The sequence below is a fragment of the Mytilus trossulus genome, chromosome 11 (assembly GCF_036588685.1).
Source record: "Mytilus trossulus isolate FHL-02 chromosome 11, PNRI_Mtr1.1.1.hap1, whole genome shotgun sequence".
Taxonomy (NCBI): Eukaryota; Metazoa; Mollusca; class Bivalvia; order Mytilida; family Mytilidae; genus Mytilus; species Mytilus trossulus.
Genome location: NC_086383.1, coordinates 70499676 through 70517202, shown reverse-complemented (window position 1 = coordinate 70517202; position 17527 = coordinate 70499676). Strand labels below are relative to the sequence as shown.

Sequence of the window (17527 nt, the reverse complement as noted above, 5' to 3'; positions counted from 1 at the left end):
TTAATTAAAACGGGCACCTGCTAATCTTGTTTAATCTGTTAATTAGTGTGTACAGGGTAATTAGCAGATTGACTCAATAATTAAATTAAAATTATTTCAAATCTAATCATTTAATTAGTCCATTTTTTTTCAACATAGTTCGGAAAGAATCGGCATGGATACATCGGCAGCTTCAAAATGGCGACGAAAATAGAGAGGAATGTTTGAACATGCACAGAAATATTGACTACACTCATTTTACATAAAAAAAAAGTTGGCACACGTTGATTAAAACTTACAAAATGTCTCAGATAGCTAAAAACAGGATTAAGAGTGCGTGGACACCATTGAGTAATGGAGAAACTAATAATAAGGTATAATTTAATGAAATTTGTTAACAAAAAAAATATAAATAATCAACAATAATTATATTGTCTGTTCTTATACACAAAAAACTCCAAAAATAGTAAATTTAAATTTCATGGCAACACAAAAGAATTGTCACAGCCATTGGAAAAAATAAAATAATTCTACATAAAATGTTTTCCAAAAAGAATAAAAAAAATAATTTGAAGAAAATGGAAATGGAAATGGGGAATGTGTCAAAGAGACAACAACTGACCATAGAGCAGACTACAGCCGAAGGCCACCAATGGGTCTTCAAAACAAATAAATGAATATCTGTCAAATTAGTATCCTGATTTTGTAACCAAAAGAATTACAATGAATTACAATGAAATACGTTTTGTTTAAAAATAATCACCATCATCAACCATAAGATAATCATCCTGGTTAGTGCAATGCCAATATTATCATGTGAAAAAAAATTTGGTACAATGTACATGTACGAGGGTAGTAATGCCCACTAACGTCAGGCATCAAACAGTAATTTTTAGCTACCGTGAGTGTCAAATTGGTTAAAATCTTACTGTGATTCTTCAAAATACCCATTTCGTGATTCGTCAGAAGTCTGAAATAGTTATCGTTACCAACATTTTGGGATAATATAAAAAAGAAGATGTGGTATGATTGCCAATGAGACAACTATCCACAAAAGACCAAAATGACACAAACATTAACAGTACGGCCTTCAATGAGCAAAGCCCATACTGCATATAGTCAGCTATAAAAGGCCCCAATAAGACAAAGTAAAACAATTAAATATTGATTTGATTTGTCAAAATCAGTTGATGTTTTTATCGTCTAAAAGAAAGTGTGCATGTTATCCTCATATACCAAAATATACCATTAACGTCATTTGGCAAGAATTTGTACTGTTATTCATCATGAACATGATGAAGGTACCCCCATAACGACCCACATGTACATGTACAACATGTAGGTTTTTGTGTGATTTGCTCTGGATGCTATGTTATGGATGGACACAAACACAAATATTTCTAATTAATCTTGCTGCTTCAGCAAATGATGATTCCCAGTATCTATCAACTTTGTACACATGGTACACTTATGTTTTTCATTTTAATTATTTTACCATTTCTTTTGGGTCTACATTTTTTTTAAATAAGTATCATTGTCTGATTGTACAAAACAGGGTGGGACCATTCATTCTTATGCATTATACAAATGTACATTTTTATTTAAGACCATTACTATGATGAATGATGATATACAATAAAAAATGTTTAATTTGTTTATATTCTTAATCATGTTAATCAGACTTTACTTTTTTACAGATATTTGAAGAAAGAAGAGGACTTTTGAAGAAATGGGTTTGTTTGAAATTTATTTACTATTAAAACTGATTTGGGAAAAATCAATCTGAAGATCAATCTAATGAAAGTGGGACGTGTAGTTTTGTTTCTGTCTTGAATAATTCATTTATTAACAGATCAAAGTAAGCATTAAAAGGCCATGACATGAAAAATTGTGAAGCAAGAAATTAACAGCTTGATTTATGTTGTACAAAACAAACAAACAACTAAATATGTACACAAGGTAACAATAGCAACGAACATTAGCTTTTTGGTCATGAATGTTTGTCTCTAATATTTAATTAACTGTGCATTTGTATTCAGATATCGCAGATCAAATTTATTCGTTCATTGCGTAATCATACGTTTTTTGATTGAGTTACATTGTAAGTCTGCCAATTGATATTTTATCGTGTGTTTTTCTATGTTGTGATGTTATGCTATTGATTCAGAAAAAGGGAGAAGGTTTGGATCAATTAAAACGTTTAATCCCGCTGCAAATGTTTGCACCTGTCCTAAGTCAGGAATCTGATGTTCAGTAGTTGTCGTTTGTTTATGTGATATATACGTGTTTCTCGTTTTGTTTATATAGATTAGACCGTTGGTTTCCCCATTTGAATGGTTTTACACTATTAATTTTGGGACCCTTTATAGCTTGTTGTTCGGTGTGAGCCAAGGCTCTGTGTTGAAGACCGTACTTTAACCTATAAAGGTTTACTTTTTAAATTGTTATTTGGATGGAGAGTTGTGTCATTGGCACTCACACCACATCTTCCTATATCTAATGACCAAGGATATAATGAATTTAAGGTACATAGGTTTTCTTGCTATGCTTGACTCATTAACTTAAAATAATTTTGTATATTTCAGTATGAGAAATGGACAGACGAACAGAGGAAAAGAATTATAGAAGATTTAGTTCAAGTTTCAAAAATCAAACAATTACAACATGCACAAACATTAGTTAATGATAAAGTTCCTATGAAGCAAGAAGACTTTACAAGGGTGCTACCGAAAGTCCTTAGTGTTTATTTATTTTCATTCTTAGATCCAAGGAGTTTATGTCGGGCATCAAGAGTAAGTTAACATGCACTTAAATAACAAGTGCAGTTTTGACATTGTACTATAAGCCTAACCAAAAAAAAAATGGGATTTCTTTTTCAATTTACTACCAATCCTTATTCCATGTATTCATTTATTGTGAGCACTGATCCTAACAATTTAAGAGAATTTCTACCAACACTTTTCACCAGATTACATATCAATTTTGGTAATTGTGAAAGTATTTTAACAAAAAAAAGAGAAAGTTATGATTATTAGGAAACATGGTAAAACATTGGTATTACTACTGGGACTGTCAGAGGACATTAGCTTTCAAAGTGGTATGCTACAAATGTAAAGTAACTTATACTACATTTTGTATAAACTTGGTCAAAGTCAGTTGAAATCCAGAAAAATATCCATATCAACAAGACATAAGTTAACATGTTTAATGCTGTTTCCACCTCAAATTCAGGATGCAAGCTCCACGTTGGTTATAGATATATTTATGGTTTAGAATACTGGGTATAAAAAAAGATGTGGTATGATTTAAATACATATTTAAGGAATGGGCTTTTAAAATCTCCCTTCAACATTCTATAACCAACATACTAAAATTGAGTAAACTCAAATTGACATACAACCATAGATATATCCATATTTTCAAACCTCCCTTCATAAATTTTAATGAAATTCTGTACTGAGTACCGCTAAAGATACTTTCATTTTCTGTAAATAATTGCAATCATTGTAAACATGTTATAATGTACAGTAGTTGTCGTTTGTTTATGTAATTTATACATGTTTCTCTTTTCTTGTTGTTTTATAAAGATTAGACAGTTAGTTTTCCTGTTTGAATGGTTTAACACTAGTTATTTTTGGGTCCTTTATAGCTTGTTGTTCAGTATGACCCAAGGCTCTGTGTTGAAGGCCGTACATTGACCTAAAAATGTTTACTTTTATAAATTGTTATTTGGATGGAGAGTTGTTTTATTGCCACTCACACCAAATCTTCCTATATTTATATATCCATATTTTCAAACCCCCTTTATACATTAAATGGAATACTGAACAGCTAAAGATAATTTTATTTCCTGTAAATAACTGCTCCCTCTATACATGCTATAAGAATGTATTTATATATCTACAGGTATGTTGGCATTGGAAGTTTTTAACAGAATCTGACCAGTTATGGATGCCAAAATGTCTGAGACTTGGATGGTACCTACCTTTTACACCTAGTCCTTATGAAACAGGTGTATGGAAGAGAAACTATATAGAAAACATCAAAAGTTTACAGGTGTTACGACCGAAGGTAGATAGATGCTAGTTATTAGTCAAGAAGTGAAAGTTTTCATAATGCCTAAGTTTATAACATGTATAAATCAAAGCCAAACCAAAGCAATTCTTTAATGTGTAACAATGGCGGATCCAGAAATTTTTAGATTAAAGGGAGAAGGGATATAGACTACACAAGAGGGACAGCCTGCTCTAGTCATGCTTCCCATATTCCCAAAAAAATCAACAAAATTTCCCCACAAAAGGGGGGAGGGCACTGAAAAACACTCTTAATCTGCCTCTGTTTAAAGATGTATTTAATTTAAGGTTGTACCTAACTCTACAGGGAGATAACTCTGTGAAATCAGCTTAACGTTTTAATTACAAATTAATCTTTAAAAACATCAACAGTTCACAGGTTTTACCGCCTAAGGTAGTTAAATGCTATTTTTTATATGACCACAACAAATTTTTTGGGATCATAAAATGGTATGATTTTTGTGTCGTCATCCAAAGACACATTTGGTTTCCGGACAATAACTTAAGTTAAATTTTTGAAAAGTTTCAAGAAGAAATCTTTAATTGCACAATAGATTGATAGGATCTTGACATTTGCTTTGTGTCAGAAACCTATACATGCCATATATTATGTCAAAAATTTGATCACAATCCAAATTCAGACAGTAACAAGCTTGAATATTGTGTCCAAATTTGCCCAAACTGTTCAGGGTTCAACCTCTGCGGTAGTATCGGGCTGTGCTCAGCGAAGCATTATCAATGAAAGTGAAAGGCCAAACCAAAGCAATTCTTCATTAAACTTCAATGTGTAACAGTGGCGGATCGAAATTTTTATATTAAATGCAGTAGGGGCACGGACTGCCTAATAGGGAGCTTCCCTAGTCATGCATTAGATATTCCATGAATAATCGACCAAATTTAGCACAAATAAAATACTTTATCTTAACTTATTTTAAGCTCAAATTTATGAATTAAGGAAAGAAAAAAAAATCTAACAGTTTTGTTAAGATTATTTTACCACATCTATATCATTGTGGTTTTAGTTTGTAACTGTTTTCATAACATCCCAGAAATTAATTTCAAAAACTACCAGTTTACAAAAATATTTTACTTGTACAGTTGTTTGAGAAAATAAATTTAAACATGCTATAACGTAAGAAAGACCGAAAGTATTTTCCTATGTTTGATATTTACGAGTCTAAATGTATCATGTATATCAGTCAAACTGCTATAATTGTCAATCTTCGAAGCATCATCAATGCATATAGTTTATTGTCAAGCCTGCAACTTTTGTTGCAGAAAGCTCGACTTAGGGATAGTGATCCGGCGGCGGCTACGGAGGCGGCAGTGTTAGCTAACTTCTTTAAAGCTTTATATTTTATAAGGTAGAAGACCTGAATACTTCATACTTTGTATATAGAGGCCCCATGTTACGAAGTTTCCGTCAGTTACATGTTCAATGTCCTTGACCTCATTTTCATGGTTCAGTGATTGATTGAAAAAAAGTTCAACTTTTTGTAATGTTAAATTCTCTCTTATTATAAGTAATAGGATAACTATACTTGGTATGTGCGTACCTTGCAAGGTCCTCATGCCCGTCAGACAGTTTTCACTTGACCTCGACCTCATTTCATGGATCAGTGAACAAGGTTAAGTTTTGGTGGTCAAGTCCATATCTGAGATACTATAAGCAGTAGGTCTAGTATATTCGGTGTATGGAAGGGCTGTAAGCTGTACATGTCCAACTGGCAGGTGTCATCTGACCTTGACCTCATTTTCATGGTTCAGTGGTTACAGTTAGATTTTTGTGTTTTGGTCTGTTTTTCTCATACTTTATGCAATAGGTCTGCTATAATTGTTGTATGGAATGATTGAAAGGTGTGCATGTCTAGTGGGCAGATGCCATCTGACCTTGACCTCATTTTCATGATTCAGTGGTCAATGTAAAGTTTTTCAGATTTGGTGTTTTTCTCTGATACTATATGCCATTAATCAACTATATTTGGTGTATGGAAATATTTTATGATCTATATGTCAGTAGCGCAGTCTTTATTTGACCTTGACCTAATTTTCACGATCCATTGCTCAGTGTTGACTTTTTATGTTTTGGTTTGTTTTTCTTAAACTATAAGCAATAGGTCAACTGTATTTGATGTATGGAAGAATTGTTAGCTGTTCATGTCTGCCTGGCATGGTTCATCTGACCTTGACCTCATTTTCATGGTTCATTGGTATATGTTTAGTTATCTTGGTTCATGTTAAGTTTATGTGACAGTTTTAATAAAGCTTTATATTTAGGACTATCAACATAATATCAATGATTAATAAAGAAGGCGAGACATTTCAGTGTGTGCACTCTTGTATAAGTTTGACATGACAAATTTTCATTCTCATTTAAATAGTTTTGTTAGAAATATGATAATTTTCTATAAATAACTCTACCCTCCAGTTTTGAATTTTTTAAATAAAAAAAGTTTTCTGAGGCCAAAGTTAAAAATATGTTTGTTTCCCCTCCCCCCATCCGGGTCAAAAAATTATTTTCCAAAAAAAAATCGAAATTATTTCTTTCCTGAAGATAATTTGTTTCCATTTTTGGAAAGTGCTTGAAAGCAGGAGGATTGATAATCCGAATAAATACACTCAAATTGAGCACAAACAACTGATAAGTGGCCTGGACTGGACAAGTCAAACCATTCATGTGACCATGCTATGACAATCACATCCAGTTAAAAAAACCCAAAAAAACCTGCCTTCCTGGTCTGTTTATAAAGGGTAGACCCGGGGGAGGGGAAACAGACATTTTTTTGAATGTGGCCTTATAACTTTCACTTCTACCTGTCTACAGTAGATAAAGCTAAAATTCTGTACAGATAAAATGTTGAATGATTTTGTTGTGTTGTTGGTTGCTGTCTCTCTGACTTATGATAACCTGATAAATGCATGAAATGGGATAATTTTTATATTGAAATAAAAAGTGTCTATGTTGTGGTAATTTCAGAGTGATGTTAATGATTACAAGGACTTGATTCTGAGCCCCTTTAACAGAAGGAAACTGAGGGTTCAGTTCTCAGACCAAGTATTGATTTTTTGGCATGGCATTTATAACTGCATCATCATGTAAATGATTTGCATAGTGCATATGATAGGCGTATTAGCTAAATTATTTTGAATATCATGTTTATACATTTACTATTATTTGTATGAATGCCACACTGCATAAAGAAATGGTTTGACTCTTCATTAGCATGAAAAAACTCTTTCAAGATAACTGAGCTGTTTATTCACCATGCAAACCTCTTCAATTTTTCAATAATTATTTAAATAATTTTGAAAAAGGGGAGATAAACAGTTTTCAAGGGTGAAAAAGTTAAATTCTAATATGTATTATTATGTTTTTTTTTATCCCCCTAGAAAATATTCAAGCAGTTAACATTTTTGATTGAAAAGATTCCTATATGTTATACAATTTATATCAAATGGGTAAGGTTGACTTATTTTTCAATAGCTCACACTCTTTGTTTATCTGTTTTCATTTTAGTTTTTATATATCATACTATCAATTAATTTGTTTAACATGTTTAATCAAAATCAAAACAAGACTAGGATTTACAGTTATTATGAAAGAGTCAGCTTGCAAGTAGGACTTAGCTGCAGAACCTTAGCTCTTATGGTACTTATGATGATTTCTGTAAATTAATATAGAATATCATAGAGACACTAAGAGCTACGGGTCTGTAGCTAAATGTACATAATGTAGTAGGACTTGCCTTATTTAAATAAGGCCTGTTTATGATGACATTTAACAAAGTTTGTAACAGCATGGTTTGTTTTCTTTTTTTAAAGTTAGAATACAAGAAGGTCAGTTGTATATGTTAAATGTAGATTGCCAGGGAACAAAGTTTATATGTTAATTGTAGATTGCAAGGGTATAAACTAAAATTATAATTCAAATCTATATCTGCGGTTATTCCAGTAAGAAATATACTAATTTAAAAGATTAAGTTTGTTACTTATTTGAAAACTGGAAGAGTTGTTTAAAATTCTTTTTTGCCAGGATATTTTTTTTTCTCTATAAACATGATAAATAGTTCAAGGGAATGAATATCCTTTCCAAAAAATAGAGGTACTTGACCTCCATAGTTTTGGTTAACTTTAATGTAAAAGAGGCATTTTGAATAAAAATTAGTATAAACTGATTTCCAGAGTCATCATTGGCTTTTGTCAATATATTAATAAAATTTATTGTGAAGGCTGAAAGAAATTTTAAGTAATATCTTTACGTAAGTGTTTGTATTTATTACTGGAATAAACTTCAGAATCTGGACTATTCCAAAAATAATGTATGAGAAATTGAAAGGCACTAAAAAAATGATTGGTTTAGAAATTATTTAACCTTGAGCATATTGTATTCCAATACTGATTTAGAAAGCAAAAAAGGTAAATTCAGAAATTATTGTGTACATTTATTATTGTGATTTTGTCATTAAGACTTAAATGCGATTTTCATTTTTACGCTTTTAGAGAAAATTCCTGTTTGATTCATATAAATATTTCAAAATAAAAATGAGTTATTGCGTTTACAATTCTGTCGTATTTTTCGAAATAATAAAAACCTTGCAATAATTTCTGAATTTACAATACTCAGATTTTTAAAATGTCAAGGTGGCTGATATTATAAACCATGCCTTCCAACAACTCATAAGTATATTTGGAATAGCTGTACTAAGAGTCTGCTTTGCTAACTGTTCTTGTAAACACGGTACAACATATTTGCTGATATTGCATGGATTTTAGGTACATGCTTGTTTAACAATAGGTTTTCATATTATATGCTAGGGATTAATATCTTGAATCTCTATGTTGTGCATGATCATCGTCTTATAAGGCCAAAAAAAAATATATATGTGTTTCCTAATACCCTACCATCTCATATTTTTAAGCTAAAAAAAATAGGCTACCCTACATTTTTATGCCCCACCTATGATAGTAGAGGGGCATTATGTTTTCTGGTCTGTGCCTCCGTTCGTTCGTCTGTTCGTCTGTCTGTGCATCCGTTCGCTTCAGGTTAAAGTTTTTGGTCAAGGTAGTTTTTGAAGAAATTGAAGTCCAATCAACTTGAAACTTAGTACACATGTTCCCCATGATATGATCTTTCTAATTTTAATGCAAAATTATAGTTTTGACCCAAATTTCATGGTCCACTGAACATAGAAAATGATAGTGCGACATTCAGGTTAAAGTTTTTGGTCGAGGTAGTTTTTGATGAAGTTAAAGTTACATCAACTTGAAATTGAGTACACATGTTCCCTATGATATGATTTTTATGCCCCACCTACGATAGTAGAGGGGCATTATGTTTTGTGGTCTGTGCCTCCGTTCGTTTGTTCGTCCATCTGTGCGTCCTTTCGCTTCAGGTTAAAGTTTTTGGTCAAGGTAGTTTTTGAAGAAGGTGAAGTCCAATCAACTTGAAACTTAGTACACATGTTCCCTAATATATGATCTTTCAAATTATAATTCCAAATTATAATTTTGACCTCAATTTTACAGTCCACTGAACATAGAAAATGATAGTGCGAGTGGGGCATCCGTGTACTATGGACACATTCTTGTTTTCTTCATTTTTGAAAAATGTAGAGTAAAAAAACATCCCTACCTACTTTGTCAAAGATGAAATAGGAAACACACATAATATTTTTTTGGGCCTAAGCTTTGAAATATTTATAACTTGGAATGGCAGTAAAGCCTTTACTCAAAAGTCATGTTTGGAGTAATGTATTTAGTTTGAAAGGAAACTTTTGTGATTACTGGCAGAACTGACTGAGCAGTAGTAAGAGCAGACAAGGATACATATATATTTCTAAAGGGGATTCTCAGATGTTCACTTGAAATTGGGGATTAGTTTCAATCCATCATTATTCTTTTTTAACTGTATTTGATAAACAAAGAAATTATTGAAGGAGATAGAACCTCAAATTGGTAGAGAAAAGTAATATATGTAAACACTTGCATATTTTCTACTTTTTGATCAAACACTAAGCAGAAAGATCAACATTTCTTCATGTTATAAACAAAATATCCTGTGCAGGTTGATAGAGAAATACTAACTTTACATTAATGCTGTGAAACAATTATGCTTTTCAAGAAGATCAGTTTCTTATTTCAAAATTGACCATTATTCAAGCTAAATTAATTATTCCAGACATGAGCATCAGGAAAGGGTTGTTATTATAGACCATGTGTTAATATAGTCTTCTGTTATAATTCTAAATTGAAGAAGTAGTAAGTACTAACTTAGTGTTATTATTATCATTTGTTAATACTGGTTACTTGATAACTATTCAATTCTTCTGTTTAATTACTTCTGTTAATTCTAATTAAAAATGTGAATTTGAATTTTGATGTGGGTATGTCTAGCATTAAAACCAGGTAATTCTGGTTGACTATGCTTGGAATATGATTAATATTTTTTTTTATTTTACTCTGGCCAGGTCAATTGCAACCAGATGTATAGTTCATACCTCTTCAAATCTTATCTTGCACTTCAACTGCTACATCTAAAGATCTATCTAAACATGCTAAAAGTAACTTTCCTTGATTAACATACAGGCAGTACATCCAGAGTTGCCAGAGCCTTGTCTTCCATACAATTTTAAGCAGCTTGCTGGTTTTATAAATTCAAGTAGAAAATAGAATGTGCATCGTTTGTTAAGATTTTATTGATAAATTATAAAGTTAACAGAAAAGTAATATCAGTTTGGAAAGTTTTAAATTTACCATTGTAGGAAAATTACAGACAAAATTATTTTATTGTGTATGAACAAATCTGTGGGTAGAAGTTCTGAACAGTATAACAAATAAGGCCAAAATAAAAAATAGGTTTGTTTGCCCAAACGCTACCTACCCAGAAAAAAGCTGCCTGCTCAAATTCTTTTATTGTCCTGATTTGAAGAAGTTTTTTTTAATCAAATAGACATGAAGACCATTAAACATCTGATACTTCTATTTCTTTTTTTTGAAAAAAAAAAAAGAAAATGCCTACCTACCTACCCACTGTCTCAACCTTTGGGTAGGGTTTGGGCAAACCAATTGTTTTTTAAGTGTGGCCTAACTATTTTTGATCACTCAATAAACCATTTTTAAATATGTGCTTACATCTTGTACATCCCAGTGAACTAACAACTAACAACTAAGAATGCTACCAAAAGTAGAAGGTTGATATCTTTTTAACTTTCCCTCGATATCAAAATAAATGGAAGACTTTTCAAACTAGAATCTATGATCAAGACAAACGTTGTGATTTCAACTTTTTTTTTTTCAACTTCCAATTTCCCAGTAGTTACATACCTTCTCCATTGTACTTCATTTACATAAATATTTAAATTTCAGGTAATAAGTTTTGCTCGTCACTGAGTGTGAATCTGCATGTCATGGTTCATCAGTGACGCTTGAATCCAAAAAAGTTAAAGCTACTGTCACCTTAATTTTACAATCGAGCTCTTCTAAGAAAATATATTTAAAATCATTGATTATGAAACTTAAAATTGAGAATGGAAATGGGGAATGTGTCAAAGAGACAACCAGACCAAATAAAAAAACAACAGCAGAAGGTCACCAACAGGTCTTCAATGTAGCGAGAAATTCCCGCACCCGGAGGCGTCCTTCAGGTGGCCCCTAAACAAATATATACTAGTTCAGTGATAATGAACGCCATACTAATTTCCAAATTGTACACAAGACACTAAAATTAAAATAATACAAGACTAACAAAGGCCAAAGGCTCCTAACTTGGGACAGGCGCAAAAATGCGGCGGGGTTAAACATGTTTGTGAGATCTCAACCCTCCCCTATACCTCTAACCAATGTGGAAAAGTAAACGCATAACAATACGCACATTAAAATTCAGTTCAAGTTGTCTATACTCAGTATTTATAACATTGCAGCATGATGCCCTCCTAGAATTAGAGAGATTAAAAATTAGCCAGGAAAGAGCTCTTCGCTCACAGAAAGATAAGAAAAAGAATCCCCAGCCATGGAGAGGGTCTGATCCAGTACCAAAAGATACCTGGAGATACAATATACTGGAGAATAATGATATTGTAGGGGATGTTACCAAAATGTAAGTTCATGTATATTGCAGATATATTCTCATTTATTACAGGTCTTCAATGTAGTGAGAAATTCCCGCACCCGGAGGCGTCCTTCAGCTGGCCCCTAAACAAATATATAACGGTACTAGTTCAGTGATAATGAATGCCCTACTAATTTCCAAATTGTACACAAGAAACTAAAATTAAAATAATACAAGACTAACAAAGGCCAGATGCTCCTGTGCCAAAATGTAGCGGGGTTAAACATGTTTGTGAGATCTCAACCCTCCCCCTATACCTCTAGCCAATGTAGAAAAGTAAACGCATAACAATACACACATTAAAATTCAGTTCAAGAGAAGTCCAAGTCTGATGTTAGAAGATGTAACCAAAGAAAATAAACAAAATAACAATAATACATAAATAACAACAGAGGTACATGTTTTGTCTTCTATAAAGAAAGGAGAAAAGTTCATGAAGGGTCAATAGTGGCCCTTATTCTGTAATATTTAACTCAAATCAGTACACATCAAATGGATTTAATGTAGATCTGGCAGAAAACCTAAGAAACCAGCTGAATTGCATAATTGTGTGCCAATTTAATTTCAGCATTTATTGTTTACCATCAAAATTAAATACATCATAACATGCAAGTAGTTGTATTGTATTTATTTTATTTAAATAGTGTATTGTTCAATTGAATACTTGTAAATTAATAATTTGTTGAAATAAGCATGCAATTCTTACCCTTTTTGACTCTACATAGATCTGACCTTAATTTCATAGACTTAGTTAAAGGATATATATCAGAAATTTAAACTTGTATAATTCGGAGTTTAGTATGACGTCCATTATCACTGTACTATTATGCATATTTAAGGGGACAGCTGAAGGACACCTACGGGTGCGGGAATTCTCGCTACATTGAAGACCCATTGGTTGCCTTCAGCTGTTGTTTCCTCTATGGTCGGGTGGTTGTCGCTTTGACATATTCACCATTTCCTTTCTCAATTTTATTGATTATAAAAAAATAAGAAGATATGATATAATTGCTAATGAGACAACTCGCCACAAGACACTAAATGACATAGACAGAAAGAACTAAAGATAATTGTACAGCCTTCAATGATGAGTAAAACCCATAACAAATAGTAAAATAAAAATGGCCCCGAAATGACAAATGTAAAACAATGCAAATAATATTGATTAGATTTAAGAAGATGTGTCAATAAGACAACTCTCCATCCAAGTATAATTTGTAGAAGTAAATCATTAATAAATTCTAATTCGTAAACTCAAACGAACATAAAATATTTTTCAAATAACCACAAACTCTTAAATGGGAGCGCCACTGCAATGCTACTCTACACTTTGATAAATACATTTTAAGGTCAGAGTACGGTCATCAACACAGAGCCTTGAATTGACTCACATTGAACAGCAAGCCATAAAGGGCCCCAAAAATGACAAGTGTAAAACCTTCAAACAAGAAAAACAACTGTCTAATCTAAATTAAAAAAATGAGAAACACTTATAAATCACATTATAACAAATAACAACCACTGAACGTCAAGTGCCTGAATTAAGACAGGGACAAATAAAAAATGCAGTGTTTAAACCTTTTAATAGGTACCAAACATGTTAAATGTACATCTGATATCTGATTTTTAGGAGAAAGAAAAAGTCTTATGGACCTCATTCTGATTATATTAACATCAATGCCAGGAGTAAAGTGAAAACAGGACAAAACATACTCAACCAGGCACGCAAAAGTCAGTCCATGTCCGTAAGTATTAGTCAAATTAGAATTTTATTGTATTCACAAAATTTCAATACATTTATAATTTATACCAAGGACAATTAAAACCATTAAACCCACAGAGACAATGGTCTCATAAAATTAGGCTAGCTATTTGGTGGTTCAGTCATTGATTGGGTTTATGTACAACCAAAGACAAAAGACTTTAAGATTTGTATGCTGTAAAGTCAGAAATTATTGTGTTCATTTAACTTTGTGATTTTTTCAAGAATGGACAGAAATGTGAGTTTAAATTATTGTATTGTGATTTTGAAAAAATCTGCTCACAGAACTATGTTTCAGTAATCATTATGCCAGTTCTTTTTATTGCGATACTCACCCAGTCATATTATTCTCATTAATAAAAAAAAAAATAGACTTTGAAGCATGCTACAACAAATGGAAGTTTTTAACGACCTTGACTGGCTATACAGCCCTTGCACGGTCGGTAAAGCATGCTACTGCTCGACACTTAAAATTAAGGAGGTAGAGAAAAAAAAAGAAAATAACAGGTAAAAAATTCCAAAGGGACATTCAAACTCCAAAAAAGTCCAAAATAATCTGACAATTCCATTTCTTAAAAAGAAGAGTGGTCAATATTGAAGTAAATTGCCCAGTCAAGACAGTAGACATTCATAGCAGAGTACATTGATATTGATATTAAACTTTAAGTCCTATAAATACATAGAATATTAGCCACAACATCCATCAATCAAACAATAAATAAATCCTACAGCAAAAGTGTTCTATAAATTTAGTTCAGACCAAATAAAAATATATGTGTGGTTCCAGTTACCCTACCTTTTCTACTTTTTAGTCTTAATAATAGCCTACCTAACTTCTTTTACATGTAACAGGAACCACTTAATTATACTATTTTATTTTTTTATATTTTTATTTTATTTTACGATATTCCCGTGCTTGCATTTCCTATCATGATTTTCTTGATAGAGGATTTATACTGCTCACAAGGAAGCTATTAAACCAAGAGTTTCCAAATGGTGAAGTTGAAATCATCCCTTCCTAAATTTTACGGACGCCATCACGAGTTGGTTGACCGTTATGGAATAACCGTTTCACAGATGATATCGGATATATTCCTTACGTCGTAACTACAATCCCCTTCCCTTTCATGAATTTTACCTACCGAATTAGACTATTTACCGGATTAGTAATCACATAAGCAACACGACGGGTGCCGCATGTGGAGCAGGATCTGCTTACCCTTCCGGAGCACCTGAGATCACCCCTAGTTTTTGGTGGGGTTCGTGTTGTTTATTCTTTAGTTTTCTATGTTGTGTCATGTGTATTATTGTTTTTTCTGTTTGTCTTTTTCATTTTTAGCCATGACGTTGTCAGTTTGTTTTCGATTTACGAGTTTGACTGTCCCTTTGGTATCTTTCGTCACCCTTTTATTTGGCTTTTAACAAAAGAAATTTTCCAAACTTACTGAATAAATTGTACTACTTTCCAGAGGCTGAGCTATTCAATGGATGCCATGAACGCTGACCGCCCACAATGGGCTCGGGATGACATGTCGCAGAATATTAATGTATCTTTTGACAAGAATGTATCCAAACCCAGGGTAAAACCAGGGCATCCGAGTCCTGAACAGAAAATGCCAAAACAGCCACCTTCAGCCAGATCTGAGAGAGATCCACCCAGTAAGTGTAACAATAGCAGTCAAAAAAGAAGTGGTATTCATGCTCAATGTTAAACCCACAGAGATAGGCAGAACTCTCAGATACAATAACTTGAATAATGATTGAACAAATTTAGTTTTCACTAACAGACAGGACTCTTTCATGGCAGTTGATAAAGAAGTGGTGTTCATGCTCAATGTTAAACCCACATAAGGGCAAATCTCATTGATATAATAATGATAGAACAAGTTGGGGTAGTTTCTGACTAATAATACATAAACTTAAGTATGTGTATAAAGACAGATTGATGTTTTATATTCCTCCATGCTGTTTATTTCTGTGATTGTTATATATTTTGTCTTTTCCAGCTGCCAGATTGTTCCCAGAAACTCCATGGAAAGTCCCAGATAGTACAGATTCAGATTAATCTCCACAAACAACTTTAGGGCTTCAATTAAAACAGACTATACATACTTTGTATTTTATAATGTAACTACTCAAACATTGTTATACATCAATTATCATTACATCAACTTTGTATATTGTGGGGCCTTTTATTTTTGGTTAATTGAGATAATTTTCATTTTAATGAATACTTGATTTTATGACTTTACAAAGTAAACTCATCTAAAATCTATAAGTGTACATACAATCTAAAAGTGCACATTGACCTATAATGGTTTACTTATTTTTAAATTGTTATTTGGATGGAGAGTTGTCTCATTGGCACTCACACCACATCTTCCTATATCTATATACATCAAAAATATTCATTTTAGTATGAACTTTTGTTATTGATGGCTATGTTAAAATATTTTTACAAATTGTGACTTGGATGAAAAGTTGTCTCATTGGCACTCATACCACATCTTCTTATTCAGGTATTTATTTGTGTGGTTTAATTACTATTTCATTGATGTATACCTCACATCTCTTTTTTATTTTCAAAAATAATTTGCTATTCTTAAACAATTTTAAGAGTAAATTGAGATATGAATAGATAATATTATTTCTATGTTTAAGCTAGTTTAGAGCTAAATATATTTATATACATGTGATATTTGATACTATTTATTTATTGTATTATTTTAATTGAAATATTGAAATATTTGGAATTGTTGGTTATTAATTCCAGATGTTAAATTAGTGATCACTTGTGAAAGAATAAGGGTAGATAACTCTATATATTTTGAACAAATGTATCGTAATTTTTAGAGCTGGGGATTCCTAGAGATAAGGCTGATTGATATTTCTTCTGGAAGCCAAATTTTAATGAAATATATCATTTTTAATTATTTTTTTAGTTATGATTGAATGCAATGTCAGCCATGTAGTTGAGAGGAAAAATAAAGAACTGAAGAAGGCCATTGGCCGAAACGTCTTGAAAAATTGGTTTATTTAAACAATTATATAAAGTATGTTCCCTATTGGAATTTTGAAAACAAGGATATTTTTTTAGTTCTATCCATGCTTTTAAATTTTCTGTTACATTCATTTGGAATTTTCAAGAAAAATGAAAGATTGATTTTTATGTAATACAAATTGCAACCTGAAAATGACTGAATTCGACATTAATTTTGTTTGAAAATTGAAAAAAAAAAGTAAACCTTTTTTTTTAAATCATAATCTGCCAAGGAAAATGTATCTAATGAAGAAGTTGTCTGAAAAAGCGTACTGTATGTGTATACATTGTGTTTTTCTGTGATTTAATAGAATTCCATTCCAGTTAACATTTCAAAATCAAAGACTCCTTTTATGTGATGTTGTTTTTTATTCAAATATTTTTGTTAATTTTTTATGTTTTTGTCAATTTACTGTATATTATGTAAGCGTTTGAATGGTTTTACACTAGTAATTTTGGGGCCCTTTATAGCTTGTTGTTCGGTGTGAGCCAAGGCTCCGTGTTGAAGGCCGTACTTTAACCTATAATGGTTTAATTTTTAAATTTTAATTTGGATGGAGAGTTGT

The 17527-nt window shown here is 31.9% G+C and overlaps 1 protein-coding gene across 2 annotated transcripts; it reads left to right on the top strand.

Annotated features, from left to right (window-relative positions):
• Positions 1 to 44: 44 nt before the first annotated feature.
• On the top strand, positions 45 to 17403 carry LOC134691507 (F-box only protein 16-like). Of its 2 annotated transcripts, XM_063552043.1 has the most exons (9): positions 45 to 353; positions 1677 to 1712; positions 2565 to 2771; positions 3886 to 4050; positions 7875 to 7889; positions 11972 to 12147; positions 13790 to 13904; positions 15391 to 15580; positions 15928 to 17403. In XM_063552043.1, exons 1-9 carry the CDS (start codon positions 282 to 284, stop codon positions 15984 to 15986), a joined length of 1035 nt encoding a protein of 344 aa, XP_063408113.1. In that variant the 5' UTR covers positions 45 to 281; the 3' UTR covers positions 15987 to 17403. The 2 variants fall into 2 exon arrangements, with proteins under 2 accessions (XP_063408113.1, XP_063408114.1); XM_063552044.1 differs by lacking the exon at positions 7875 to 7889 and having other exon boundaries at positions 59 to 353; positions 15928 to 17401.
• The last annotated feature ends 124 nt before the right edge of the window (positions 17404 to 17527 follow it).

What these genes read in the sequence shown, in the direction of transcription:
- LOC134691507 (XM_063552043.1), top strand. Translation starts at nt 282, where the DNA reads ATGTCTCAGATAGCTAAAAACAGGATTAAGAGTGCGTGGACACCATTG. An exon ending in GTTTATGTCGGGCATCAAGA is followed by an intron (nt 2,772 to 3,885) that starts GTAAGTTAACAT and finishes ATATATCTACAG; the next exon opens with GTATGTTGGCATTGGAAGTT. An exon ending in GTAGGGGATGTTACCAAAAT is followed by an intron (nt 12,148 to 13,789) that starts GTAAGTTCATGT and finishes TCTGATTTTTAG; the next exon opens with GAGAAAGAAAAAGTCTTATG.